This window comes from Ostrea edulis, chromosome 10 (assembly GCF_947568905.1).
Source record: "Ostrea edulis chromosome 10, xbOstEdul1.1, whole genome shotgun sequence".
In the NCBI taxonomy this organism is placed as follows: domain Eukaryota; kingdom Metazoa; phylum Mollusca; class Bivalvia; order Ostreida; family Ostreidae; genus Ostrea; species Ostrea edulis.
The window spans coordinates 24,245,382-24,269,793 of record NC_079173.1 but is presented as its reverse complement, the minus strand read 5'-3'; the positions used below and the strand labels follow the sequence as shown (position 1 = coordinate 24,269,793).

Sequence of the window (24,412 nt, the reverse complement as noted above, 5' to 3'; positions counted from 1 at the left end):
CAGTGAAGTATATATATTTATTCCGCTAAGATACATGCATATAATAAGATGTAGCATGGGGGTCGATTTGATGGGGGATACATTTCTCAGGTCCTTTTCAATTTAAACTTTTTTCAAATCCGTTAATTGGAATGAATTTATTCACAAAGCAGGCATGGTGACGACTGCATTCACGAGTAATTTGAAAATCTCCCACAGTTAAACTAAACAGACATTCGCTACTTTATACAGGACATGGGACAGCCATCTGAATGAATGCTGGAAATGAACAATGCCCTAATAACTGACAGCGGACGGACATAAATACAATTATCACGTCTAAGACTCCAAGATTAGATCAGAGAACTTATTCTCACCAGAACAGTTTCGACTGGACACGACGTATTGCGTTCATTAACGAAATTTGGGATTCTAAGGCTTTAGGTCTTCGCTATTATATATATAAAGGCGGAAATCGTGTAGTTGAAACTTAACACGATTTTCGTTTAAGCCAGTATTGAATGCTATGGGTTAGATACAAAAGGTGAAGGGTGACCTCTGGCGACAGGTAGAACTCGGGATTGTATGTTCTGACGACTTCAGTAATCTTACATATCCGGTCAGCTTTTAATTTAGGTGCATTCTATTGTTAATGTTTGAAGGAACAAAAAAAAACACCCAAAAAACCGCATGTGATACACCTGGAACACTAACCGCAATGTATAATGCAACCACAATCTACCGGGTATATGAACGTTCATAATAAACACATGGTAGGCAGGCAAAACAAACATAAAGGCGACACAGAGAGTGCACCTGGCCATTACATACATAATCCAAATCCGTCCGGATGAGACTTAAACGTCAGAGGACTATACAGGGAGCTCACGACCGACCGTGCTCACCAGCGTTTCTCTTCTCTAACTAATGTGTACTTTACACTCACACACGTGACCCCCCCCCCCCCCCCCTTCAGTTTCCAATTTCAAGAGATGAAAATTTCAATACTGATTCGTTATACATAATTCTGGTAAAAAATATGTACCGACCATGGCTTACATGTATAGATAATGCATGTCTGACATCCATGTCAAGAAGACACCAATTCAAACATTTTAATTTTCTTGGTCTGTCTGTATAAAACCCCGACCAAAACGAAAAAAGAAAATATAGTTCAGGTCTGGCGTGTCGTTCAACTAGCCTGGTTTATTAACTTGCAATCTTTTTTTCATTTTACTCGTCATCACTGTCGTCAGCCTTATCATCTGTAAGTTAATAAACAGGTCAATCGCTTGAAAAACTTATTGAACGTTGGTATGCTTGACTACGAATATATATTTCTTACATGTACCTCTTTGGGGTCTTAAGTTTTTCGCCCATTTTGGCATGTTTGACTACAAATGTGAATTTCTAGCCCATTTGAGATCATACGTTTTTGCTCATCTGTGACATACTTGACTGGGAAGGTAAAGTATTGTCCCCCTTTGGTATCAATGGTTTTGCCTATCCCCCTCGCGTCATAATCACCTGAAAGGTATATTCTTTGCAAAATGTTCCCTGGGGTATCCGGGTTAGAATAGGTCCTCAGTACCCCTTGCTTGTCGTAAGAGGGACTAAATGTGGTGGTCCTTTGGATGAAACCGCAAAAACCGAGGTTCCGTGTCACAACAGGTGTGGCACGATAAAAATCCCTTCCTGCTCAAAGGCCGTAAGCGTCGAGCATAGTCCTAAATTTTGCAGCCCTCCACCGGCAATGGTGACGTCTCCATATGTGTGAAATATTCTCGAGAGGCACGTTAAACAATATACAATCAATCTTTGCAAAACAAATGAAAACTTGATGCCTTATTTACGCAATAATTTTAGCAGACTACTACAAAGGTTGTAGAATTACAATTCTGTAGTTGCACGTACACTTACCACTTATTAAAATATGTGTCATAATTAGAAGAAGTTCGTTGTTCGATGATATCAGTTAATTGTTGACTGTATTGAGTGATTCTCTGATATTGTTGCAATGTCACAATATGATTCCTTTGAATGTGGCCGAACATAAAGTGGTTGTATATGCAACGGGTGCTCGGCTTTCATACGCATGTTCCGAGTTACACAAAAATTATTTCCCTTTGTCGAACTCTTTCGCATTTTATGACATATGGTGGGTACACAATGTATACATTATATCGTATACTGGCATTGTACATAACGATTACGTACGATTAATATAATAAAAGCGTAACTTTTGTTTATATCAATCACTGGTATGTATATTCTGGCCATATCAAGCATAATCTGTTTGAATAAGATCATCAAATTGGCTATTAAATCATGATTCGTTTCCTCTTCTACATGAGTGACGCTTTTATCAAAGAAAGATGTTATTTTGTTATTTAATACTCATAAACTCACTAAAGTTGCCTTTCCCCTGAGATAGGATGGTCTTAGAAACTCTGGATATCATCTTTTAAGAAATAATACAACGATAGTAATTTGCAAATGTACCCACTGTCATCATATTTTACGTCATAATTTACGGAAGAGTTCGACAAAGAGAAATAACTCTTGGGGAACTCGGAACTTCCGTATTAAAGTAATCATCAAGTTCATTATAACTCTATCAAAACATTGTACGCAATTGAGCGTATTTCTCTGCAGCTAAGATCCGAGTGTAACTACTTTGTTATTTCTGTAACAGTTTCGGAAATGGACAAATGTGATCCGATTGGTGTACTACTTGGACCGTTTATGCCTCTCTGTTGCGCATTGCTTAACGTTTGTGTGAACAATTTTCAAAACTCCACACGTGTGCACATTAAAAATCACAGAAACTTTAGGCTCTGTTAGTGGGTATTCTTCTTTGATACACCATTGCTGCTTTCAATTTCTCAAAGAAATAGACTGGGTTTTCTCAATATAGTAGAAATTTGAAGGGTTCTCCAGTATAGTGGGCATTTGAGGGATTTTCCATTATAGTGGACATTTGAGGAATTCCCCATTATAGTGGACATTTGAGGGATTTCTCATTATAGTGGGCATTTGAAGGATTTCCCATTATGGTGGACATTTGAGCGATTCCCCATTAAAGTGGGCATTTGAGGTATTTCCCAGTCTATTGGGCATTTGAGGGATTTCCCAGTATAGTGGACATTTGAGAGATTTCCCAGTATGGTGGGCATTTGGGAGATTTCTCATTATAATGGACATTTGAGGGATTCCCCATAATAGTGGGTATTTGAGAGGTTTTCCATTATAGTGGGCATCTGAGGGATTTCCCAGTATAGTGGACATTTGAGGGATTTCCCAGTAAAGTGGACGTTTGAGGGATTTCCCAGTAAAATGGACGTTTGAGGGATTTCCCAGTAAAGTGGACATTTGAGGGATTTCCCAGTAAAGTGGACACTCGAGGGATTTCCCAGTATAGCAGAATCCAGTAAAGTAACATAATTAATAAAAGTTTTGTTGTTGGGGACGTAAAACATTTTGCTCCGATAATTTTGATATAAAAGTTTACATTCACATAATGTACTGGAAAGCTTCCTGACATAGTGCAGATTCAAGTTGGTTAAACTCATGTCCCCAGGAGGAAGATTGGGGCCACAATTGGGGATCAAAGCTTTACCTACATATAAAGAAAATCTTTAATAATCTTCTCAAAAACCACTGAGCCAGAAAAGTTACATTTACATGAAAGCTTCCTGAAATAGTGCAGATTGAAGTTTATAAAAATCATAGCCCCCGGGAGTAGGTTGGGACCACAATATGGATCAAAATTTTACATGCGAATATGTAGAGAAAATCTTTCAAGATTGGCCAAGGTGACTCAGGTGAGCGATGTGGCCCATGGATCTCTTGATGAAATTTAAGTTTGTTGCTATGCTTTACACGAATCAAATACTATCATATTACTTATCAAATATCTAAATAACATTTGTACCAAAATTTTGTCTATGCCCCTTTAAGTTATGTCTACGTAAAGGAAATATTTATAAACCCTATCTTTGCAACATAGAAAAAAGAAAATTACCTTTGTTGCTTATGTCGATTATATCAGTCACAATGAGGTTAAGATTTTTCTATAGGTAATGTATCTTTGAAGTAGATATATATATATATATATATATATATATATATATATATATATATACATGTATATATATAATTCCGATGTTATTTATTACAATTGTTTTGATTGGACAAAAATAAAGCTGAACAAGAATTTATACATCAATAAATCCGAAAATGCGATGTATTCATACACACCTGAAAACAAATAACATAGTGCGGGGAAACTATTCAAATTTTTGCAATTGTTAATAAAGTGAATGGATTGGAATTAAAAGAATCAAACATTCTTTTTGAAGAATTTATCGATGTGTAAACTCCGGACATTTTACTCACAAACTTAACATAAAAGTGCGAATCGATAAATTCTGGACATTTTACTCACAAACTTAACATGTGCATTTTACATAGAATGTCTCCTTTAATGTACAGGGATTTAGAGGCGCTTAAAACTTATAGACTGAACTGTTTTTAAAATTAGATATGTCTGTATTTTTAAAAGTGCATAACATTAACATTGTATAATGTTTTGACGTCACAATCATGATTGTATTATGTTTAACGTTGCCCACATAACGTCACGAGGGTGACGTCATAATGGAACTTGTTTACATTGTTTAAAAATCTACTGACGAGCCCGCAGGGCGAAAGCGCTATAGATAAAAGTTTGAGTATTTATAGGTTATAGACTTTGTATGGAAAAATATGACGATCGAGTTTTTTGACGCGTAGGCGGACCGAGCTTGCGAGGTCTGTACGCGACAAAAAACGAGGTCGTCATTTTTCCCACACAAAGTCTATAACCTTTTTATTATATACTTTCAATTTCATTTAGAAACTAACAATGATTTTATCTTTAATAATTTCTTTATTGATTTAACTGAGTAAAAGATGAAAGACACGAAAAATTTGAAAATTAACGGCGTAGTCATTTGTAATTTCGACTTGAGTATTGATTGTGACGTAATGTTTGCGGGCCGGAATGTTTCCGGGCATATATTGTGTGATATATGCCCGCAAACTTTTAAAGAAAAAAAAAGAGATGAAATTAAAAGTATATAATAATTGGATTTTATTCTACTCCGATACCAAGAAAAAAGAAGAATTTATTGATAAGAAGTGAGAATCACGGGTTTTTCGGATATGACCTTAAAAACGGAGACCCCGTATCTCGACAGACGTTGGAATGATAAAAAACCTCACTATAGCGCTACGTTTTTGAGCGCTGAGCATAGGTCTACATTTGTGGCACTTCACCTAGAACTTGTGACGTCTCAATAGGAGTGAAAAATTATGGACGTGACGTAAAACAAACGAACAACGATACTTATAGGTTATAGACTTTGTATGGGAAAATATGACGACCGAGTTTTTTGGCGCGTAGACGGACCGAGCTTGCGAGGTCCGTTCGCGACAAAAAACGAGGTCGTCATATTTCCCATACAAAGTCTATAACCTTTTTATTATATACTTTTAATTTCATTTAGAAACTAACAATAATTTTATTTTTAACAATAACTTTATCGGTTTAACTGAGTAAAAGATGAAAAACACGAAAAATTTGAAAATCAACGGCGTAGAAATTTGATTGTGACGTAATGTTTGCGGGCCGGAATGTTTCCGGGCATATATCGTGTGATATATGCCCGCAAACTTTTAAAGAAAAAAGAAGAGATGAAATTGAAAGTATATAATAAAATATGTATACGATACACTCACAGGGGCTAAGCCCGTTTTGGGTCCGAACCCTGTGATGCCATACATATACATACCATACATATATTTATGGTATCACAGGGTTCGGGCTTAAAACGGGCTTAGCCCCTGTGGATACACTATTAGCTTTAGATCAAATTTATTACGACAATGTAATATATCAATTGTCGACTCCTTTACACCGATATCTTTGCAGTGAAGACATTTCAGCTTTAGACATGAAACGTCTCATTTAGTCCCTATCCTAAAATGTAAGGATGATCAAATTGTTAAGCTCAGATAATCATATTGAAAAATTGTTAAAGTGTAAAAATAAAAAAAGAGTACAATGGTGTTTAAGAGGAATCATATATTAGTAGGATTAGAACGGTAAATATTGTTCCCATGTATATCATGCCATCCTCGGCACCGAACTCAATTGCCACAGAGGCACCGAGATATCATACCTCGTAATGTATTATTCGCCAACCCGGAACAAATTCCCATACAATCTGACCATGTACACGTAAGAACTTAACCCAAAAGACCATTAACTAATTTTGATAAATAGAATAGCATGGCAACTTTTGGGGTCAGGTGAGCTAAAAAGGAATATTGACAAGCAAAAATTCTTACGAAACAAGCTCTTAAATGCTAGAACATATGCCTTCTGTTTCGCGAGGTTTAAGCGGCTTAAGTCGTGATGTCACCACCGAATTTTTAAAACCTCAATGTTTATTTATATTGAATTGTAAGATTTGTGTATTGTAACTTAACGTATTACAACTAAACGGTAAGGAGGAACAAAACCACAACATCTGATTGTACTGCGAACAATTGAACATGTTTTCCTAAGGTGTGTTTATCTCCATTTTGTAAGTAGAAATAATTTCAAATTTCACCACACACTTTTATGGAGTATTACGTTTTCAGAAATACTGAAAGCTTCGTTTTGCATTTATTGTTATGTTTATAAGGTGCGTATTGTCCAACATTGATTTAGTTAGTCCAACATTGATTTAGTGTATTAATAACGGAAGCTGAAAATTTCTAACATTTAAGGCAAATATATAACATATCCAATTAATCTAATGTACTAATAAAGGTTATAACAAACAGTCCGGACTTTATAGTGCTCGGAGTTAAATGTCGCAGTGCTTTTGTATTGTTTATTTCTTTCCCTTTATCATGAATTAAACATATTCATAGCATATTTCTTGTTCTGAGAGCAACCCATGTCGTCTCCTTATTTCAAATATAGGGCGTGTATGTGAAAGGCGAAGGTAACGAACAATGCGGAGAGTCGGACGTAATGAGTAATAAGGTCACCAATAGCTACAGTGATCAAAATCCCTTTACTTTGTTTTCTTTATATATTTTACATCCTTTTTTAGAAATTCACCCATTTAAGAAATGTATTTCATTTTTTTTTAAAGATTACAGAAGGGTATGAACTGAACACTTTCACACCGGTATACTTTTCATGAAGCCCTAACGATAACAAAATTATTTTTATTTATCCACTTTCTACGTTCATTTCAGGCAGAATTCAAAATTAATATAGACGTACTATATTTATCAAGATCCATACGCACCTTGTTCACAATCGCATCGCATTCTTGAGGAAGTGGCTAAAATTACAATTTGTATAGATATCAAAGGCAAAACATGAATATTGGAAATGTAAATATATCGATACGGTGGCAGGGTAGCTTTACCTGGCCTCAGTTTTAAGGCGGAATAATACACTGTACATCGTCATGTAATGGCTGATTTCAATTCGAAATTTGAATGAAAATATAATCATCAACAATACTTGTACATAGTATATTCCTTTTTAATCTACATGCAATTGCCTAGCTGGATAGCTCAGTAGGTAGGTTAAAGATACGACTTATCTTTAGTTCGGGCATTCGAACGATTTTATTTTTTCTTCATATTACTTTTTACTGAAAGTGCGTTTTGAACTATATAAGGTAATTTGAAAGTTTTCAATTTCAAAATATCATTGGGCATATACTCCACTTTCCATTCGTATCAAATTTCTCTGATGGCGTTACCTGATTCACGATTTTCTCCACATTTGGGGTGGATGGGTTAATTTTAATGGTCAAAATATACTGTATAATGTTTAAAAGGCTTCACACAAAAATAATAAAGATTATACATTATCAAAAAAGCTCATCTTAGAGAGTTTATTATTTGTTTTGTAAACAAAGAGTGCGTTGTATTATTGTTTATGAGGTTTTCAAAAGAAATGGATATCGATCTAAGTTTATCATATCACATTTCAAGCATTCTGTGGGTAGAATGTGTCATTTAGAAGTTGCATTTGTGACTATGCAAAGTTAAGATGCTTTATATTACAAAATTAACATCTCACTGGTTTGTTTGTTAACATGAAAAGACTCGAGTCTTTGTTTACATAACACAGGCTAAAATATTGCTTTTATTCTTGCATTCAGAGGGTCAAAACAAGAAATGTTTGTAAAACATATATGCCCCATGGTGCAAAATTGGAAAGGGTTATACATATGCATCATTTAATTGATAGTAGTGCCAAACCAATTCAAGATATTGAGCAGACAATATCTTCCTATGTATAGAGAGGATTGACCATGTGACCTAGAAATCAATAGGGGTCATCTACTCCTTATGCTGTACCAGTGTATCAAGTTTGGTGTCAATCAAACAAATGCTTCTTAAAATATAAGAGATGATATATTACTATGTCCAGTTTAACTCTTGACGTTTAACCATATGAACTCAAATTTTATATGGGTCATCTACCCCTTAAGAAGTACCAGTCCACCAAGTTTGATGTTTGTCAAAGGGTTCTCGAGATATGGAATGGGCAGTATATTCCTATGTCCTGTTTAACCCTTGACCATGTGACCTCAAAATCAATAGGAGTAATCAACTCCTTAAGATATATCAGTGCCTGTCAAACAAAGGGTTCTAAAGACAGTAATTTACTACATTGTATGTCCAGTTTGACCCTTAACCCTCGACCATGTGACCTCAAAATCAATAGGTTTCATCTACTTAAGATGTACCAAGTTTGATGTCTATCAAGCAAAGAGTTCTCAAGATATTGAGCGGACAGTACCTGCCTATGTCCAGTTTGACCCTTTACCTAAAAAATCAATAGCGGTCATCTACTCCTTATGATGTACCAGTGTACCAAGTTTGATGTCTGTTGAGCAAAGGGTCCTCAAGATACTGAGCAGAGAGTATATTCCTATGTCCAGTTTGACATTTGACCATGTAACCTTAAAATCAGTAGGGGTCATCTACTCCTGGAGATGCACCAATGTACGAAGCAAAGGGTTCTCAAGATACTAAGTGGACAGTATTTTCCTATGTCTAGTTTGACCCTTGACCATGTGGCCTCAAAATCAATAGGGGTCATCTACTCATGAATATGTACCAGTGTACCAAGTTATATGTCTGTCAAGCAAAGGGTTCTCAGGATGTTGAGCAGACATATTCCTATGTCCAGTTTGACCCTTGACATTTGACCTAAAAAATCAATAGGGATCATTTACTCCTCACAATGTATCAGTGTACCAAGTTTAATGTCTGTCAAGGAAAGGTTTCACAAGATATTGAGCGGACAGCATCTTCCTGTTTTCAAAGTAGATTGACCCTTGACCTTAAAATCAATAGGGGCTTTCTTTTACTCATAACCAACCCATATGTGAATATCACTACGATGAAGTGAATGGTTCTCAAAGTTATTGACCGACCGACAGGTGCAAAGCAATATGTCTCTCTTCTTCGAAGGGGGGCATAATTATGGCTATCAATATTGAATAAGTTCTATTTTTAATGTTTAGCATAAAATGTTGTTTTCAAAAATCGTGAATCAGTCCCTTTAATATGTTATCCAAAAGACCCTTTGCGTTTAGCGACGGAACCCAAAAGACCCTTTCCGTTTACCGACGGAACATTTACTATCTATTTTGACCTCAATCTATCTCCTCACGGTCACGAGCGCATGCCCTGACTACTGAGCCACCGCGACCGATTAAAAACCTTTAGAGTCTTGAGTCCAATGATAAAGGGTTCTGAATAATACTTTGTCTAAAAATGAGGTGATTTAGGTGAGCGTTGGGCAGCTTCATATATACAGGGTCATCAGTTTCTGTGCTTTCATCATTTATTCGTTGAATATATATCATCGTTGTTTCCATTGATGTAGTAGAGATTGAAAAGAAGTGATCAAGAAATTACGATTTCCTCTTGAGAAAAAAGGAACAATACATTGAATCTGCTCACGAAATTTTATAACAATTATAAAACAAATCCACGAAAATCGATGTCCATCAAAATTAATTAATCCACAGTCACTGGTATTTCCACTCTCTTCTAAAGCGAACCAAATTTTGATCTGCCACCCAATCTAATTAGACATATGAAGCTCAGCTGTGCAAATCTGGAGGTTTATTGATTTAAAGTGTGGGAGACAGTGTTATCCCAGCAGGAAAGATCATCTCCGAGGATTGGCTTAGCCTAATCTGAGATTTGAAACTGCCAAGGGGGAGGGGGGGGTAATGATGGCAATTTGTAATTTGCGAGACATTTCGAATGTGAAATATAATTGCAAGGTATAATTTCATATTTTCCTCTATGTATTTACACATCTGCATATAGATTATACGATCCATGTGATTGATTGATTGATTGTATCTTGTTTAACGTCTCGCTCGAGAATTTGTCACTCATATGGAGACGATCCTTTCGAATATCTTTGGAAATTCTATCGTAAATACTGCAGTAACTAACCTAAGGACTCCACGCCAATCACAGCTGACACGCAACCAGTTGCAAGATGCCGATATACTGCTGAATGAATTGTAATAAGACTAAGTCGCCACCCATCATGCGAAAACTGATGTCAGCTTCCGCTTCCGGTTGTGTAGACTGAAGGTCCATTCTTAAGACAGAAACAAGGAGACTCAGGATAGAGTTACAAAGCTTGGTATTGATGTAAATTTTATTACACCCATTTTACTAGTCTTCCCATTGTCTGAATTTTAATCTACCACCAAACCTAATTATTGGTCGCGGCAGCTCAGTGGTAGTGTCGTGAGTTCGAGCCCCGCTTGTGCTTTGGCCGCGTCAAACTTGAAATGCTAACATTGGTGGTGGTTGCTCCTTCACCAAACTCTCGGCATTTAGAAGCGAGAATCACGTGTCTTTCGGATATGGCCTTGCATGTAAACACGGGGGTCCCAAGTTGCAATAATGTAGCCCTCTCTGATTTTTTGATTTTTTTTTTTTAAGGGAGAGGTCTACAACTCCTTAGGATCTCCGTAATGGTGCAAATGCGGGAGTGATTCACTCCCACAACATTTGCGCTCATTCTAAACATTTCCTGACTTTCTTTACGTAAATAAAATGATATTCTATGTTTCTTAGTCATTATATAAATTTACAACCTGCAACTTAAGATTTGTGAGGCTCTATTCTATCGTTTTCAACAATTTCGATACATTCCCATTCCAATTTCTCGATTCATATTTGTGCGCCATGTTTGATGTACTGAAGTATAAACTTCCGATTGTCAAGTCATTTGCATATGCCATATAAGGTAGTATTTACATCAATGGACAAGTATGGAGGCGAAAGCTATTTCGTCGGTATTGAAAAAGTTTGAATTTAATATCAAGTTAAAAACCGAACAGCAGAGTGTAAATTCTTTCTGCAACAATATGATTTTCCTTTCTTTGTCGAAGTGGCTCGAGTTACTACATTTTCGCGCTGATTGTCAATGTTTAGGTTTTTCATTAGATCCACCTACGAGATCTCGCGATAACAAGCATGACGGAGCAGATGAAGAATTTTGCATGTTGTACATTATATTTAATGAAAAACACCTTTATTAGACATGCCCGAGCACAAAGTTGGTACTCCTTTTGGTGTAAACAACATTTGGGACTAATACACAGAGTTTATTATCGGTTATTCATAAAATTATTTTGCACCATTACGGAGATCCTATGGAATTGTAGCCCTATCCCGAAAACGTCAGAATAAAAAAAAATTGGATAGGGCTACATTATTGCAGCTAGGGGGTCCCGTGTCGCGGCAGACGTTACAAAACCTCTTTGCTGAGCGCCAAGAACAGTTCTAAATTAGTTATTCCTCGCCTACAGCTGGTGACATCTTAATACGAGTGAAGATATTTTGAAGGAAAGTAAAACACCAGTAAAACAAACAAACCTAATTATATATTTGAATTGCGAAATTCTAGAGATTTATTATACCTCCTTCATTGATAGGGGAGGCCTATATATTGGAATTAGGTAGTTTGCCCGTAGACGGATTGGTTTCTGGGAGATGTGTAACTTCCATTTTCACTTTGAGCCACTATGCGTCAAATACAGACTTTGTTTATGGCAATATGTTATTACAAGTATCAAAAGGGATTGGAAAGCAAGCCAAGCAATGACTAATATAAATCCGCTCTCAATCACAGACTAATCATGGGATAATGATGACGCCAATTCGTTTGGGGTTCAGAAGGTCAAATGTTAAGAACTGGGCATTGACTACGAAAACTGTTTCCGGGCTTAATCAACTTCCCCTTTCACTTACCGTCACAAAAATCACACATTCACTGACCATGGAATGGGGATAATCTCTATCGATTTCGGGGTCAGCAAGTCAAAAGCCAAGAGAACTGGGACTCGTGATATATTAATCAAGCTTACGAGTTTAAATGATTTACTTTTTTCACTTGACTTGTCGATCATATACTTACTCGTCATGGGACAAGTGATAATTCCTATTAATGTCAAACTTCAGACAATAGGACAATGAAAGGTGAAGATAACGAACAGTGATCGATCTTATAACTCCTATAAGGGATACAAAATATAGAGTTGGACAAACACGGACTCCTGGACATACCAGAGGTGGGATCAAGTGTTTAGGAGGAGTAAGCATCCCCTATCGATCGGTCGCACCCGCCGTGAGCGCAATATCGTAGAAAACTTTTTTCCTAATCCTCCTGTCCGCCTGACACCCTTATGACTAACCTTGCTCTATTGCACACCACCCTTATCTAATTTGGAGTTCAAGGGACATGAAAACTGGACAATGATATCGTGAATGTGAATGTTTAAATACTAGACTAGTTAGAATGCCGCTAGTCTTTAGATTTAAACGTGATATACTAAGTACTTCGTTACTAGCTTGAAAATACGAAGGTATATTTAATTGCTGTTATAAAATTTAGAAATTCATTTCAAAATTAAGGATTATCTCTCTCACGCATAGCTCTTATCCTTATACGAATTTGACTCCACTTTTTTGGCACACGGTTTTTCCCTATAATAGCTCTAGAACTTCATTGTTATTTCGGATTTCAAACATTTCGGTTGATCATCACTGAAGAGACTTGTCGAAATGCGCATCTGGTGCATCAAAATTGGTACCGTATAAGTTTTATATACTATACAACAGCAAGCTATACGCCGTTTCTCCGATCGATCGATATGTAATCTTCTTAGTAATATAGAACAGCATGTTATACACAATGCGCGTTTGTCCTACTTTTTCTCGGCTAAAAATAACGTCTTTGTATTCTTTCTCGTCCGTGCATTTGCGCGGGAAAATTACTATTCTATGCAGTTTCGGTATGATATTTCTTGTTGCATGTATATTGCTGATAGTCTTAATTGGAATTGACGTTAAATTGCCAAATTTCAATGCATCTTTTATTTGTACAAAACTTTGGTAATTGCCAAATTTTATGTCAATTTTCTTTTTGCTATAAAGAATCATTTTCTAATTGTTTTGATTGTCAATGCTGTATGCCTATATACGTAGGTTTGTGCACCTTCTAAATAATAAACAGCATGCAATTTCATAACCCACGTTTTCTTTCTTCATATCCCACTTTGAAAATTAAGAAGTGCGCACATAGCTTAGCACTGGTTGCACAAAAACGTCATCGTTTAAAACCCACGGGGTTACATCTCGTACAGGTGAAGTACAATCTAGAAATATTTCAGCGATATTCACGATGACAGAGGGGATGCATGTCTGTTAAACAAGAAGTGTGGTTTTCTTTTAAATCGTGAAATCGTCCTCTTCAATACTTTCTACCAGTTTGGGTAGTATTTCTTTTCTACCTAAATGTTCCAATCAGTAAAAGTGGGGAGAGGTCACTAGGCTTGGGGGGTTTTTTTGATTGTTTTTTTTTTGTTTTTTTTGCTGTTTTTTTTTTTTTTTTGCTGTTTTCCGCCACACTCAATTTTTTTTTTCCAGTTATTTGGTGGCTGGTACATGTATATTGTATTTCACCTCTGTCGGCGCGGGTTCGAATCCCGCTCGCGCCGGTAAGTGAGAAAGTTTCCCAGTTTACTTTCGGAAGGATGGTGGTCTCTTCCCAGGTACATTGTATCTGGGTTCTCTTTTCCACCAATAAAAACTGGGCCCCATCATATAACTGAAAAATTGTTGAGTATGGCAGAGAATATAAAAAAACAAACAAACCTTTCATTGTATGAAGAAGTCAATAACATGTAGGCGGCGATATATTTATTTTATTTGAAATTTGTAAAAGTTGATACTTTGTATTCATTATATCCGGAATCTTTAAGTTAAACATGCTTTATATATTAAATATTTTCAATAGGGAGTCATCTTGTTAGACCCCCTATTGGATGTTTTTATTTTATGTGTATATATGTTCTCTTTCTCAATGTTAATTTTATAGATGTATGTAACAGGTCATCTAGTCATTTGCAGCATATGATCTTAATTTTTACTTGGTTTTTATGACCCCCTGTACTGTATATACTTTTCGTCATTTACTAAATAAATGACATTTTCTATTCTCAAACTTGTTCTGATTTGCCTGCTTTGAGCAAAAAACGAGTGCAGTCCACTTGGCTAGTGCTTTTGAGCTAAGGATCATAAATATTTTTATTATATACTGCAATGTAAATCAGCTATGCAATAAAACTCCCAAATATTACTTGCAGAAAATACAGGTTCTAAAAATCTATAAATTCTAATTGCTATGATAGAAATTTTATAATTAGATTAAACAATTTTGATAACCTCTACTTACATAGTAAATAATAGATGAGGCGCTAGCGTTCTAATCTCTTTTTTTTAAAATGATAATCGTGTTAAAGTATTAAAGATACACGATAGATCTGTCAGAAAACAAGAACACAGAGATCGCTACGTTTTGGATGGCACAACCAGAATTATGATTGACAGGAAAGGAATTCATGTGTAATTCGACTACTTTCAAAAGTCAGATATTGCATTTGCATATTTTGGTCACTTGCCTATTGATTCCATAAACACAACATTGCAAGTACATGCTAGCTTGTGGATTTTTAATTTTAGAGGAGTTTTCATTAGATAAACCAATTTCGAAGTATATATACCAAACCCCGACATTCTGCTTCTGATGGTCTATTTTTTAACAACACTGTTATTAGAATTTTATTGCATTTGGATTAAATTTCTTATTTCTGTTGCAGTCCACGGATAACATATTAAAGGACTCGCAATGGATCGAAGAGCGAGAGGTTCAATGGCCACGAAATGGATATTTTTGATGTATGCTACGACTGCGTGTTTAACACACGCCTTTCGATTCTCAAAACCTTTCAATAGCCTGAACAGGAATTGTTCTCTTTCACCGTGTAAAAAGGTGTTTGAATTAACTTTTGCGGAGAAAGTTCGGATTGACATGCTGAAGAAATATATCATGACCGAATTGAACATCCAAGATAAATCTGTCAAGGCTGATTCAAACAGTGCAAAACTAAGGAAAAAGGATGTCCAGAGAGTTCGTCAAAAACAGGAGCCTGAGAGTTTCCTCCAGGAAATGGCCGAAATCGTCAGTTTCTCTGAGAAACCAGGTTTGTGCTAACTACCCATAAGAACTTGCTGATTTTTAAAGACCTATCTGTAAACGCATGCATAAAACGAATTTGAAGCTATATACGTAATACATATATATCGTTAATATTTAGATAATATACATATAGTGCAGTGTAAAAATCTTCAAGTAAAAAGAAATGAAAAATATCGTTATATTCATTTATGAAATCTTTTAACACAGACACTAAATACAAGCTTCAACCTTACTGCTATGTAGAGGATTTGGGTGTTATATTAACTTCTGTAGTTCTAAAAGGACATTTGTGTTCTGGGTTAGGTTTCATGTACTACTCGATAGAGACCGCAGCTCACACAACACTAAACAGGACAACGCGCCATACAAGAGGCTTCTATCAAATATAAAAGAAACCACCTGAATGTATTGTATTTCAAATGCACATATCTTATACCTAACATTGATGGCTATACTCATTCATAATATTTCAATGAATGAATGTGAAATTTTTACAATCCAACGACAGGTGCTAAAGATAAAGATTTTTGTCCCAAAACATCAATATATACATATTAAAGGTCCTTATAAATACGGTAATGACTGCGTAAATTACATTTAAAGTTTGCTGATCCTATGTGGAGAAAAGGCTATGTGGTGTCATTCTGTGCTCGCCACGAGTATTTCATGCCCTTTTAAACTCTGTGAAGAATTGAACAAATTGAATAGCAAGGTAGCGACAAATTGTTCTGAATAAAAGCAAGATGCTTTAAGTTCATAACTTATATCATTTTTGTACTTCACATTATTTTCTGTTCAGCTGTTGTGTTGTTTACGATTTTGTTTTTCGAACACTTGAGTTTGCATGTCGTGCATGTTATGCATTCCTAAAATATTTCTGTATGTGCATATTGAGATGTATATCTTGCACACTTGCATATGCATGTGGCATCTTTGAAAATTATTTGCCCTTTACAACATTTTGTATCATCAATTATTGATAATCTATGGAAAATATAAACATTTTTCAGTATCAATAACAAATATCTTATTATTCTCGATAATACTTGACTAGATTAGTGTTTTATATTAAGTGCTGACTAGGTCTTGCCTTTTGGAATTTATCAGCGAATCATAAATTTGTTTTCTTTTTAAAAATCATACAGTGAACCTTTTCGCGTGTAAGCAACTTTATAAATACGCAAATATTAAACTCTTGCGAATATAATTTCATTCACCTGTATACATTAGAAAAATAACAAACATGAAACGTGCACCATGTGATGATTGTTCGAAATCCGATTAGCGAATAATCTCGTGAAGTGGATTTAAACCGCTTGACCTACATAAAAGTAGGCCGGTCAATATAATTTTCCTTAGTAATTGAATCAAATTAAAGTGTTGGAGAATCTTATAAAGATTCATATGATCAGTTAAGATCCACTCTGTGGCCTTCATCCAAGTTTCAGAAATTTCACATTGCTCATTACAATCATGCAAACAGTTTGTCAGCTTGATTGTCAGGTCTAAAAAAAAAATCTTAAAATATATTGCATTTTCAACATACGATTGACTAAGCCCCACCCTGGAAACCTAAACCCAAGGTAATAAATTTCACATTGCCCATTATAATCATACAAACAGTTTGTCTGCTTGATGTCCAGCACTAAAAAAAATTTTCTATTGTATTTACAATGTATATGAATCAATATAGCCCCACCTTGGGGTCATGAATTCTATAATTGTAGTGGAGGATAAATGCCCATTATGATTATGCAAACAGTTTGCATCTTTGGTGTCCAGAAGTAAAGAAGATTTTAAAATTACATTAATTTTCATTGTTTTGGCCACAATCCTCGGGCCCCAGGGAAGCATATACATGTACCACGAATTGCAATTTTTGTTTCCTTGACCCATAGATGGTATTTGCAAAATTTGGTTGAAATTGGTCGTTCCAGAGAAGTCATCTCCCTGACTGAGGCTGATTTTTAGAAATGCCTGTCTAGTAGACTCTCCAGCGTAGCACAATCTCAAGTGAAACACATGCAACTAAACATGGTTTACTAGATTTTCAGATGGTCTATTATTCGACGTAGGGAAAATTTTCGTTTCATGTAAAAGTGATCCAACCCTTGGGTGTGATACATTCATGTTTGTAGTAATATAAAAACATTTTCAAAACTGTTGCAATTAATTGATGTAGCATTTGAGATGTTTTTGGGGTTGTTTTTTTTTTTAAATCTATAGTGGGTTTTTTTTCTTTTCAGAAAACATATCTGAAAGAAATGTATTATCGTTTACCGTTGACGTTAGCAGCAAGTCACGCCAGATAGAAGCTGTGAGTGCCCATTTATGGATTCTCATGAGGAAACGAAAACGTGGTCGATCTAAGGGCAGAAAGGTCATCCTCAGAGTTATGAAGGTGCCAAATCAAAAGAATGAAAAGTTTCACTACCTCACTGCATTACGAACGAGGGTAAAAAAGACAAGGTGGCAAAAAATCAGCCTTCCGGTGACTTTGATTCAATCAATGTTAGATTCTAAGAATAAATCATTAAATTTAAGAATTTCCTGTAAGTTTTGCGGTAGAATGGTGCGACCAGTGTTGTTTCGGAGACGGAATAAACAGACCTTGACGGTGAAAAACGGAAAAATCCGCAGAGGAAAAAAGCGACGACGACGTCGTCGCCGTCGGGGGCGCATGCGCAACAAGACAAACGAGAATAATAGAATACAACCTTTTTTAGTGATAAGTACTCGATATCGGCATTCATTCAAGAAATCATGAGCTTGTACTAACATACCAAATTGACGAACCAGCAGTTGTGTTCACTGTGTACCTACCATCACCATTGTTCGTGTTAGAGTACCCATATGTGCCATCCCCACTGTACGTGTTAGAGTACTCATGGCAACGTAGCAGCTCGGCTCTCCGCACCATTGTGTTAGTCAAGAACTGGAATGTCAATTAATATTTTCCCAATGTTGAATTTTCTGTCATGGTATTTACTTGTTCTGTGGTACAATCAGCATGTGGATTTCATGAAGTTTACACCTTTGAATATTATATGAAATACATATATATTATGATTCTAACATAAGATATTCTATTTAAAAGAGTTACAAAAGGAAATCATTTAAACACCATTTAATAAAGACATCCGTTTCACGATGTTGAAAATGAAAGCCAATGATAAAGCATTGATTCTTGTTGTAATAATCGTTTTCACATCGAATACAATATTGTACCTAATATTTTATTCTCAACAAAGACGCGCAAAAAACCCGGAATCGCTGTCCAAATTTCAATAGACAGCGATTTAATTTATTCCACAGTTTATAAAGGAAGGAACGGGTTTTTCTCTTAAGTAGCCGCCTCAAAGTGAGTTAGAACAGACTGAGAGACGATAAAATCGCACCAACTTTATAATGTATGAGTAGAAAGTTGTTTTTAAAGACTCATTCAATGTAATTTAGCGATAGCTATGGATAAGATTACAATATTATATGACTTGAGTTGTTGTCTTAGGAACAAAAGTAAGTAGGGAAAAGAGGACCAAAACGTATTGTGATGTAATTCCCATTAACGACATCACATTTTACATGATTATGTATAAAATGTTGATTAATGTTAAAGACATATGAAGCAATCAAGCTGCTTTTTACAAGCACATTATCAGAAAATAATTTATTTTGTGAGTTACTTTACGTGACTGTTCCGTCAGAATTAGCATTTACAATTATACTGTGACGTCACTCTTATGATTATGTCATACAACAAACGGAACTCCTGGAATGTCTCGCGCACTCGACATGTCGAGTGCGCAAGACACTCGAGGAGTTCCGATTGTGTTATACATTGGCATTCGGATCACTTCGGTCGATTCCATCTAAGGGTACCGGAATCTGCCGAATGATACATTGGATGTTTGTTACTTGGTAACATTCTAATGGTTCAACATTACTTAATGTTTTTGTTACGTCATATACTGTGACGTCATAATTACTTAAACGATTGTACATAGCAAGATTTAAAAACTGCCTAATAAGCCAAGATTGTTTGTTTGTGTATGTGTGTGTGTTTTGAAACAGTACATTAAAACGTTTTGTTGACAATTTTCATTTATTCTCTTTTACACCTGTAAGTATTTGTTTTTGTATTATTTATATGTATTAAGATAAAAATGAATACTCTGAATGTTAGTCTCGTTTTTAATTAAGGAACAGAGTGTCTAATTTGCATGAGGACATTAAATAGTGAGGGATATTGCAAACTCGATGAAGCGGTTTATGCAGATATCTAATTGTGTAAGAGTTAAACTTATGTGTCAGTAGCCTGCCTCGATTTAAAAACAAATCATATGCAGAACAAGCTCTCGCATATCGAATCCGATGAGTGATATCATGTGCAAGTAATAATAGAATATTGCTACATAAATATGGTATGTTGACGACGGAGAAACTGAAGTTATTATGTTTATTTCACAAATAGGAAGCAGATATAGAGGACAACAATGTCTTGTTCGGATACCATAGGAATGGAATTTTTGGCGTGACACAAATTTACCGATTTCCCCATAAAGTGGGGATCTGTATATTTAGCGAGAGCTAATTTAAGCGACTTTGTAATTCCAAGAAAAGATAACTATTACTCACGATATAGAATAAATTGTTAGCGATAGCGGTATATCTAATATATATAAATCATCGTCGATGTATCTAAATGTCTAGTTGAAGGCCACAACAAGATATAATTTCTTATCATGTAGAAGCTTTTAAATAAATTCTGCTTCATATCCATACAAAAAATGCTCAGCTAATAAAGGAGTACAATTCGTGCTCATGAGAATGCTAAAATACTGATCACTAAAGACATCGTAAATATTGTCAATGAGGAACTCCGGTATCATTCTAATATCATTTCACTTTTTGACAATTATCCAAATCTAGCACTTGTTATGTTATTATTTTTTAACCAAGGTCACACAAGAATCAGATCATTTTAAATGCCTGACCGTCTCAGTCTTCGACGTTAACCGGTGGCCCGATGCCAGTAAAATCGGGATCGGGCTTGTAAAAATATTTAACCCAGGAGTCCGGCGGGCCTGTAAATGTTTTATTGTATGTGTTGTATATATTACAAATAAAGCCTGAGATTGACTCAGACTTTCGCATCGATCATTTTTCAACCATGCTGTCTTTTCTGAAGTATAGGGAGGCACGGGCACTGGAAGTTAATGTAAATATATAGTATGTGCATGTATAAAAAATACATGCACATACTATATATTTACATTAACTTCCAGTGCCCATGTAGGGAGGGGGGTCGTCCGTGAAATTCAAAACCTCACAAGCGTATTTAGCAATCACAACCATCAAATCCAAATAAAGAAAAACGGTCGCACAAGCCAAGGAGAAAAGAGAACGAAAATCCATGCCCCGTTGGACCAAGGGTGGGCCTTTGCTAAGATTTAATTCTTGAGAAAACAAAATGTTTTGTACGTGGTGATTACAAAACAAAGCAGATTCTGAACAGGAGCTGCTGATGTCATCTGCGAGATTAATATTTTGAAAAATAAGATATGTAATCCTTTTAATATCAGTTGTATATTTTCCTACAGTAGAATATACATGTTCCTATAGTGTAGAATCAGCATGCAACACCTTGCAAATGACAAGTGGTCAAATTAGATAAAATATTTTGGGCCATTAAAATATTGTTCGGGCTTGCAAAATTATTATACTGGGAGGCCCGAAGGGCCTGTGCTTCGCAAAGTTTTTCGTGAAGACTGCCGTCTGTGCTATTTCTTTTTCCCCAAAGAGAATACTTTTCATTCTCATTACTCTTATAAGGAATACAAAATAAAGAGTTTTGCAAACACGGACCCCTGGACACACCAGAGGTGGAATCAGGTGTCCAGGAGGAGTAAGCATCCCTTGTCGACCGTTCACACCGCCGTGAACCCTTTATCTTGATCAGGTAAACGGAATTATCCGTAGTCAAAACAGTGTATAAAGAACGACGTAACAAGAGGTATGAAACACAGCAGTTTACCGAATGATAGGTTGTTTTGGCAAACTAGACCGTAATAATGACCATTATAGAATTTGCGAAATGCTTACTTTAGACGAGGCTGTTGAAACCCCTGTAAAGTGAACTTGTTTGTCAGAAGTCTGTCTCGGTTCTAAAAACTTATCATACGCAGAACAAGCTCTTGCGTATGATATATGGTTACAGATTAAGTTAAGTTTTTCTTTACAGTAGACTGATTTTTGTGAGGTTTGTGGAACTTCGTGCTGGATGTAGTTTTCCGGACTTTTCTTTACAATGCCTTAACTAAGCAATCTGATTTTTAGAGTTGTTATTGAATGAATAGACACATACTAAGTTTCTTTACAGTTGAATGATTCTCGCAAAATATAATAGTCTCATGCATTCTTTTACTCCAGTCTAGTTATAGTTATATAATTTGAGGAATACCAGATCGAGTCCGTCTAATTCGCTGCATCTATTTGCAAGAGATTAAAAATATAATTACCTGGTATTAAACAGGGCCGTAAGTAGGGTTCTAAATCAGGGGAGGCAGGGGATTGGGGGCCGCCGATTGACTTTACGACTGAAAATGACACTTTTTAAATCCCAATTTATCATGTTTGTGTTTCATTTGTACTATGTAAAGAATCGTAATATGGTGTCAAAGACAAAGGTGCTTGTCTTCATTTTAAACATATATCCTATAATATAACATTTATATAATTTTATTTTCTTTTTTGCCAAAAAATCAGACGAGGCAGTTGCCTCGTCTGCCTCATCGGCAGTTACGGCCCTGTTAAAAACGATATTCACCCACACCTCTAAATATGCATGGTCTGTCTATAATGACATCTCTCAATGCATTTGGATTCAGTAGGGGACATGCATTGTTTTAGCAATACTATCAGATGCTTGTTAATCGTATTTCTTTTTCTTTTTTTTTTGCTAAGTAATTTATTAGGCCTAAAACAGGAATGTTAAATCATGACGGGTCAGGTAAACCTAGGAAAGCAATTTTAACTCGCAGAAAGCGATCGGAAAATAGTCACCTGTGTTGATTAAAACATTGTTCATTTTAGAACTATATATTCTGTTTTATCCCATCACCATATTTAAAATCAAAGCAAAAATTATTAGACCATCGCATCCTATATTTCAGTGGTTTATTACATGATAACCTGTTTAACAACTACATTTACTTAAAAATACTTATAGAACAAAGTTTCAAGAATTATCCTGACTTGACAGGTTTTTTTTTATGTTCTGTCATTCGGCATAAAACACTCGTAAAACGTCAGATTAAAGCTCTATCGATTTACAAGTTTTAAATACTAGTTCCACAAAGATCAGATTATACAAAGATGTTTGAGTTAATGACATATATATATATATATATATATATATATATAAAGCACTAAATAATCACAACTAGGTACTGAAAATTTTCGCCCGAGCCCGGGGTCGAACCAGCGACGTACGGCACCCACCGCCTAGCAAGATTGTCAAACCAGTGCGTAAGTCCACTCGGCCACAACGACTTCCCTAAAAAAGGAAGCTTTGTTATGCTCCTAAAGCGCTACTTAAGCACTGGTTTGACAATCTTGCTAGGCGGTGGGTGCCGTACGTCGCTGGTTCGACCCCAGGCTGGGGCGAAAATTTTCAGTACCTAGTTGTGATTATTTAGTGCTTTATATATTAATTGATTGATTTTCACATGTATCGTTTAGATCCTAGGGGTAAACGTAAGGTTGGGTGTTATAATTGTTTATTTGTGCTTTATATTAAATATTCTATACAATTGCATCGAGAGATCCACTCTCCTTATAAAATATCTTAAACACTGAATGACACAGCGACTGTGTGGGATTGCATCAGTGTGTTTAAGTAGCGCTTTAGGAGCATAACAAAGCTTCCTTTTTTAGGGAAGTCGTTGTGGCCGAGTGGACTTGCGCACTGGTTTGACAATCTTGCTAGGCGGTGGGTGCCGTACGTTGCTGGTTCGACCCCGGGCTCGGGCGAAAATTTTCAGTACCTAGTTGTGATTATTTAGTGCTTTATATATTAATTGATTGATTTTCACATGTATCGTTTAGATCCTAGGGGTAAACGTAAGGTTGGGTGTTATAATTGTTTGTTTGTGCTTTATATATATATATATATATATATAACGTAAGGTTGGGTGTTATAATTGTTTGTTTGTGCTTTATATATATATATATATATATATATATATATTATATATCACGCATTCAAGATGCCAGCTGCAGTTGTATATAAAGTCAACTATCGTTTCCAAAGTTATACATACTGATATGAAATATTTTGCAACCTCAAAAAAATAAAATTTAAAGAGATCTATCTCTTTAAAAATCACATATATTCTCAGTACTTTGGCAATATTCATGATGTGAAAGAATCTGTCAATTGTCTACGTGGTGCACACAGAAGGGCAGGTTAAGTGAGGCGGAAGAGACGGACAGTCGAAGGTCAAACGTGTGCATACGCTGTCACCATTAGTACAGTTAATGCCCACCAAATATTCTCATCCTCGGTCAAATACCAAGATCGCCCCTAATTTGTCAAGAGAGAGACAGCATTCTATAGATGTCCATTTAATTATTCATAGCTCTGACCGCTACGATGTCCCTCCGCAATAAGAGGCCGGCTTCGATTTCACAAAGGCCGGGTCAATAACCGACAGAAGTATTTCACCCGAGGGCAATGCCACTATCAAAGGAACAAAAATATTCTAGATGGGACAACAATTTTCC

General features: G+C 35.8%; 1 protein-coding gene across 1 annotated transcript in view; it reads left to right on the top strand.

Annotated features, from left to right (window-relative positions):
• The window catches only part of LOC125665596 (uncharacterized), a 31,492-nt gene extending 11,687 nt beyond the window's left edge, over positions 1-19,805 (top strand). Inside the window, exons 3-4 of the mRNA XM_048898311.2 lie at positions 15,249-15,632; positions 17,875-19,805. Coding sequence (XP_048754268.2) covers positions 15,278-15,632; positions 17,875-18,395 — 876 coding nt within the window. The 5' untranslated portion in view covers positions 15,249-15,277 and the 3' untranslated portion in view covers positions 18,396-19,805. The remainder of the gene's footprint in view (positions 1-15,248; positions 15,633-17,874) is intronic.
• Positions 19,806-24,412: the final 4,607 nt, after the last annotated feature.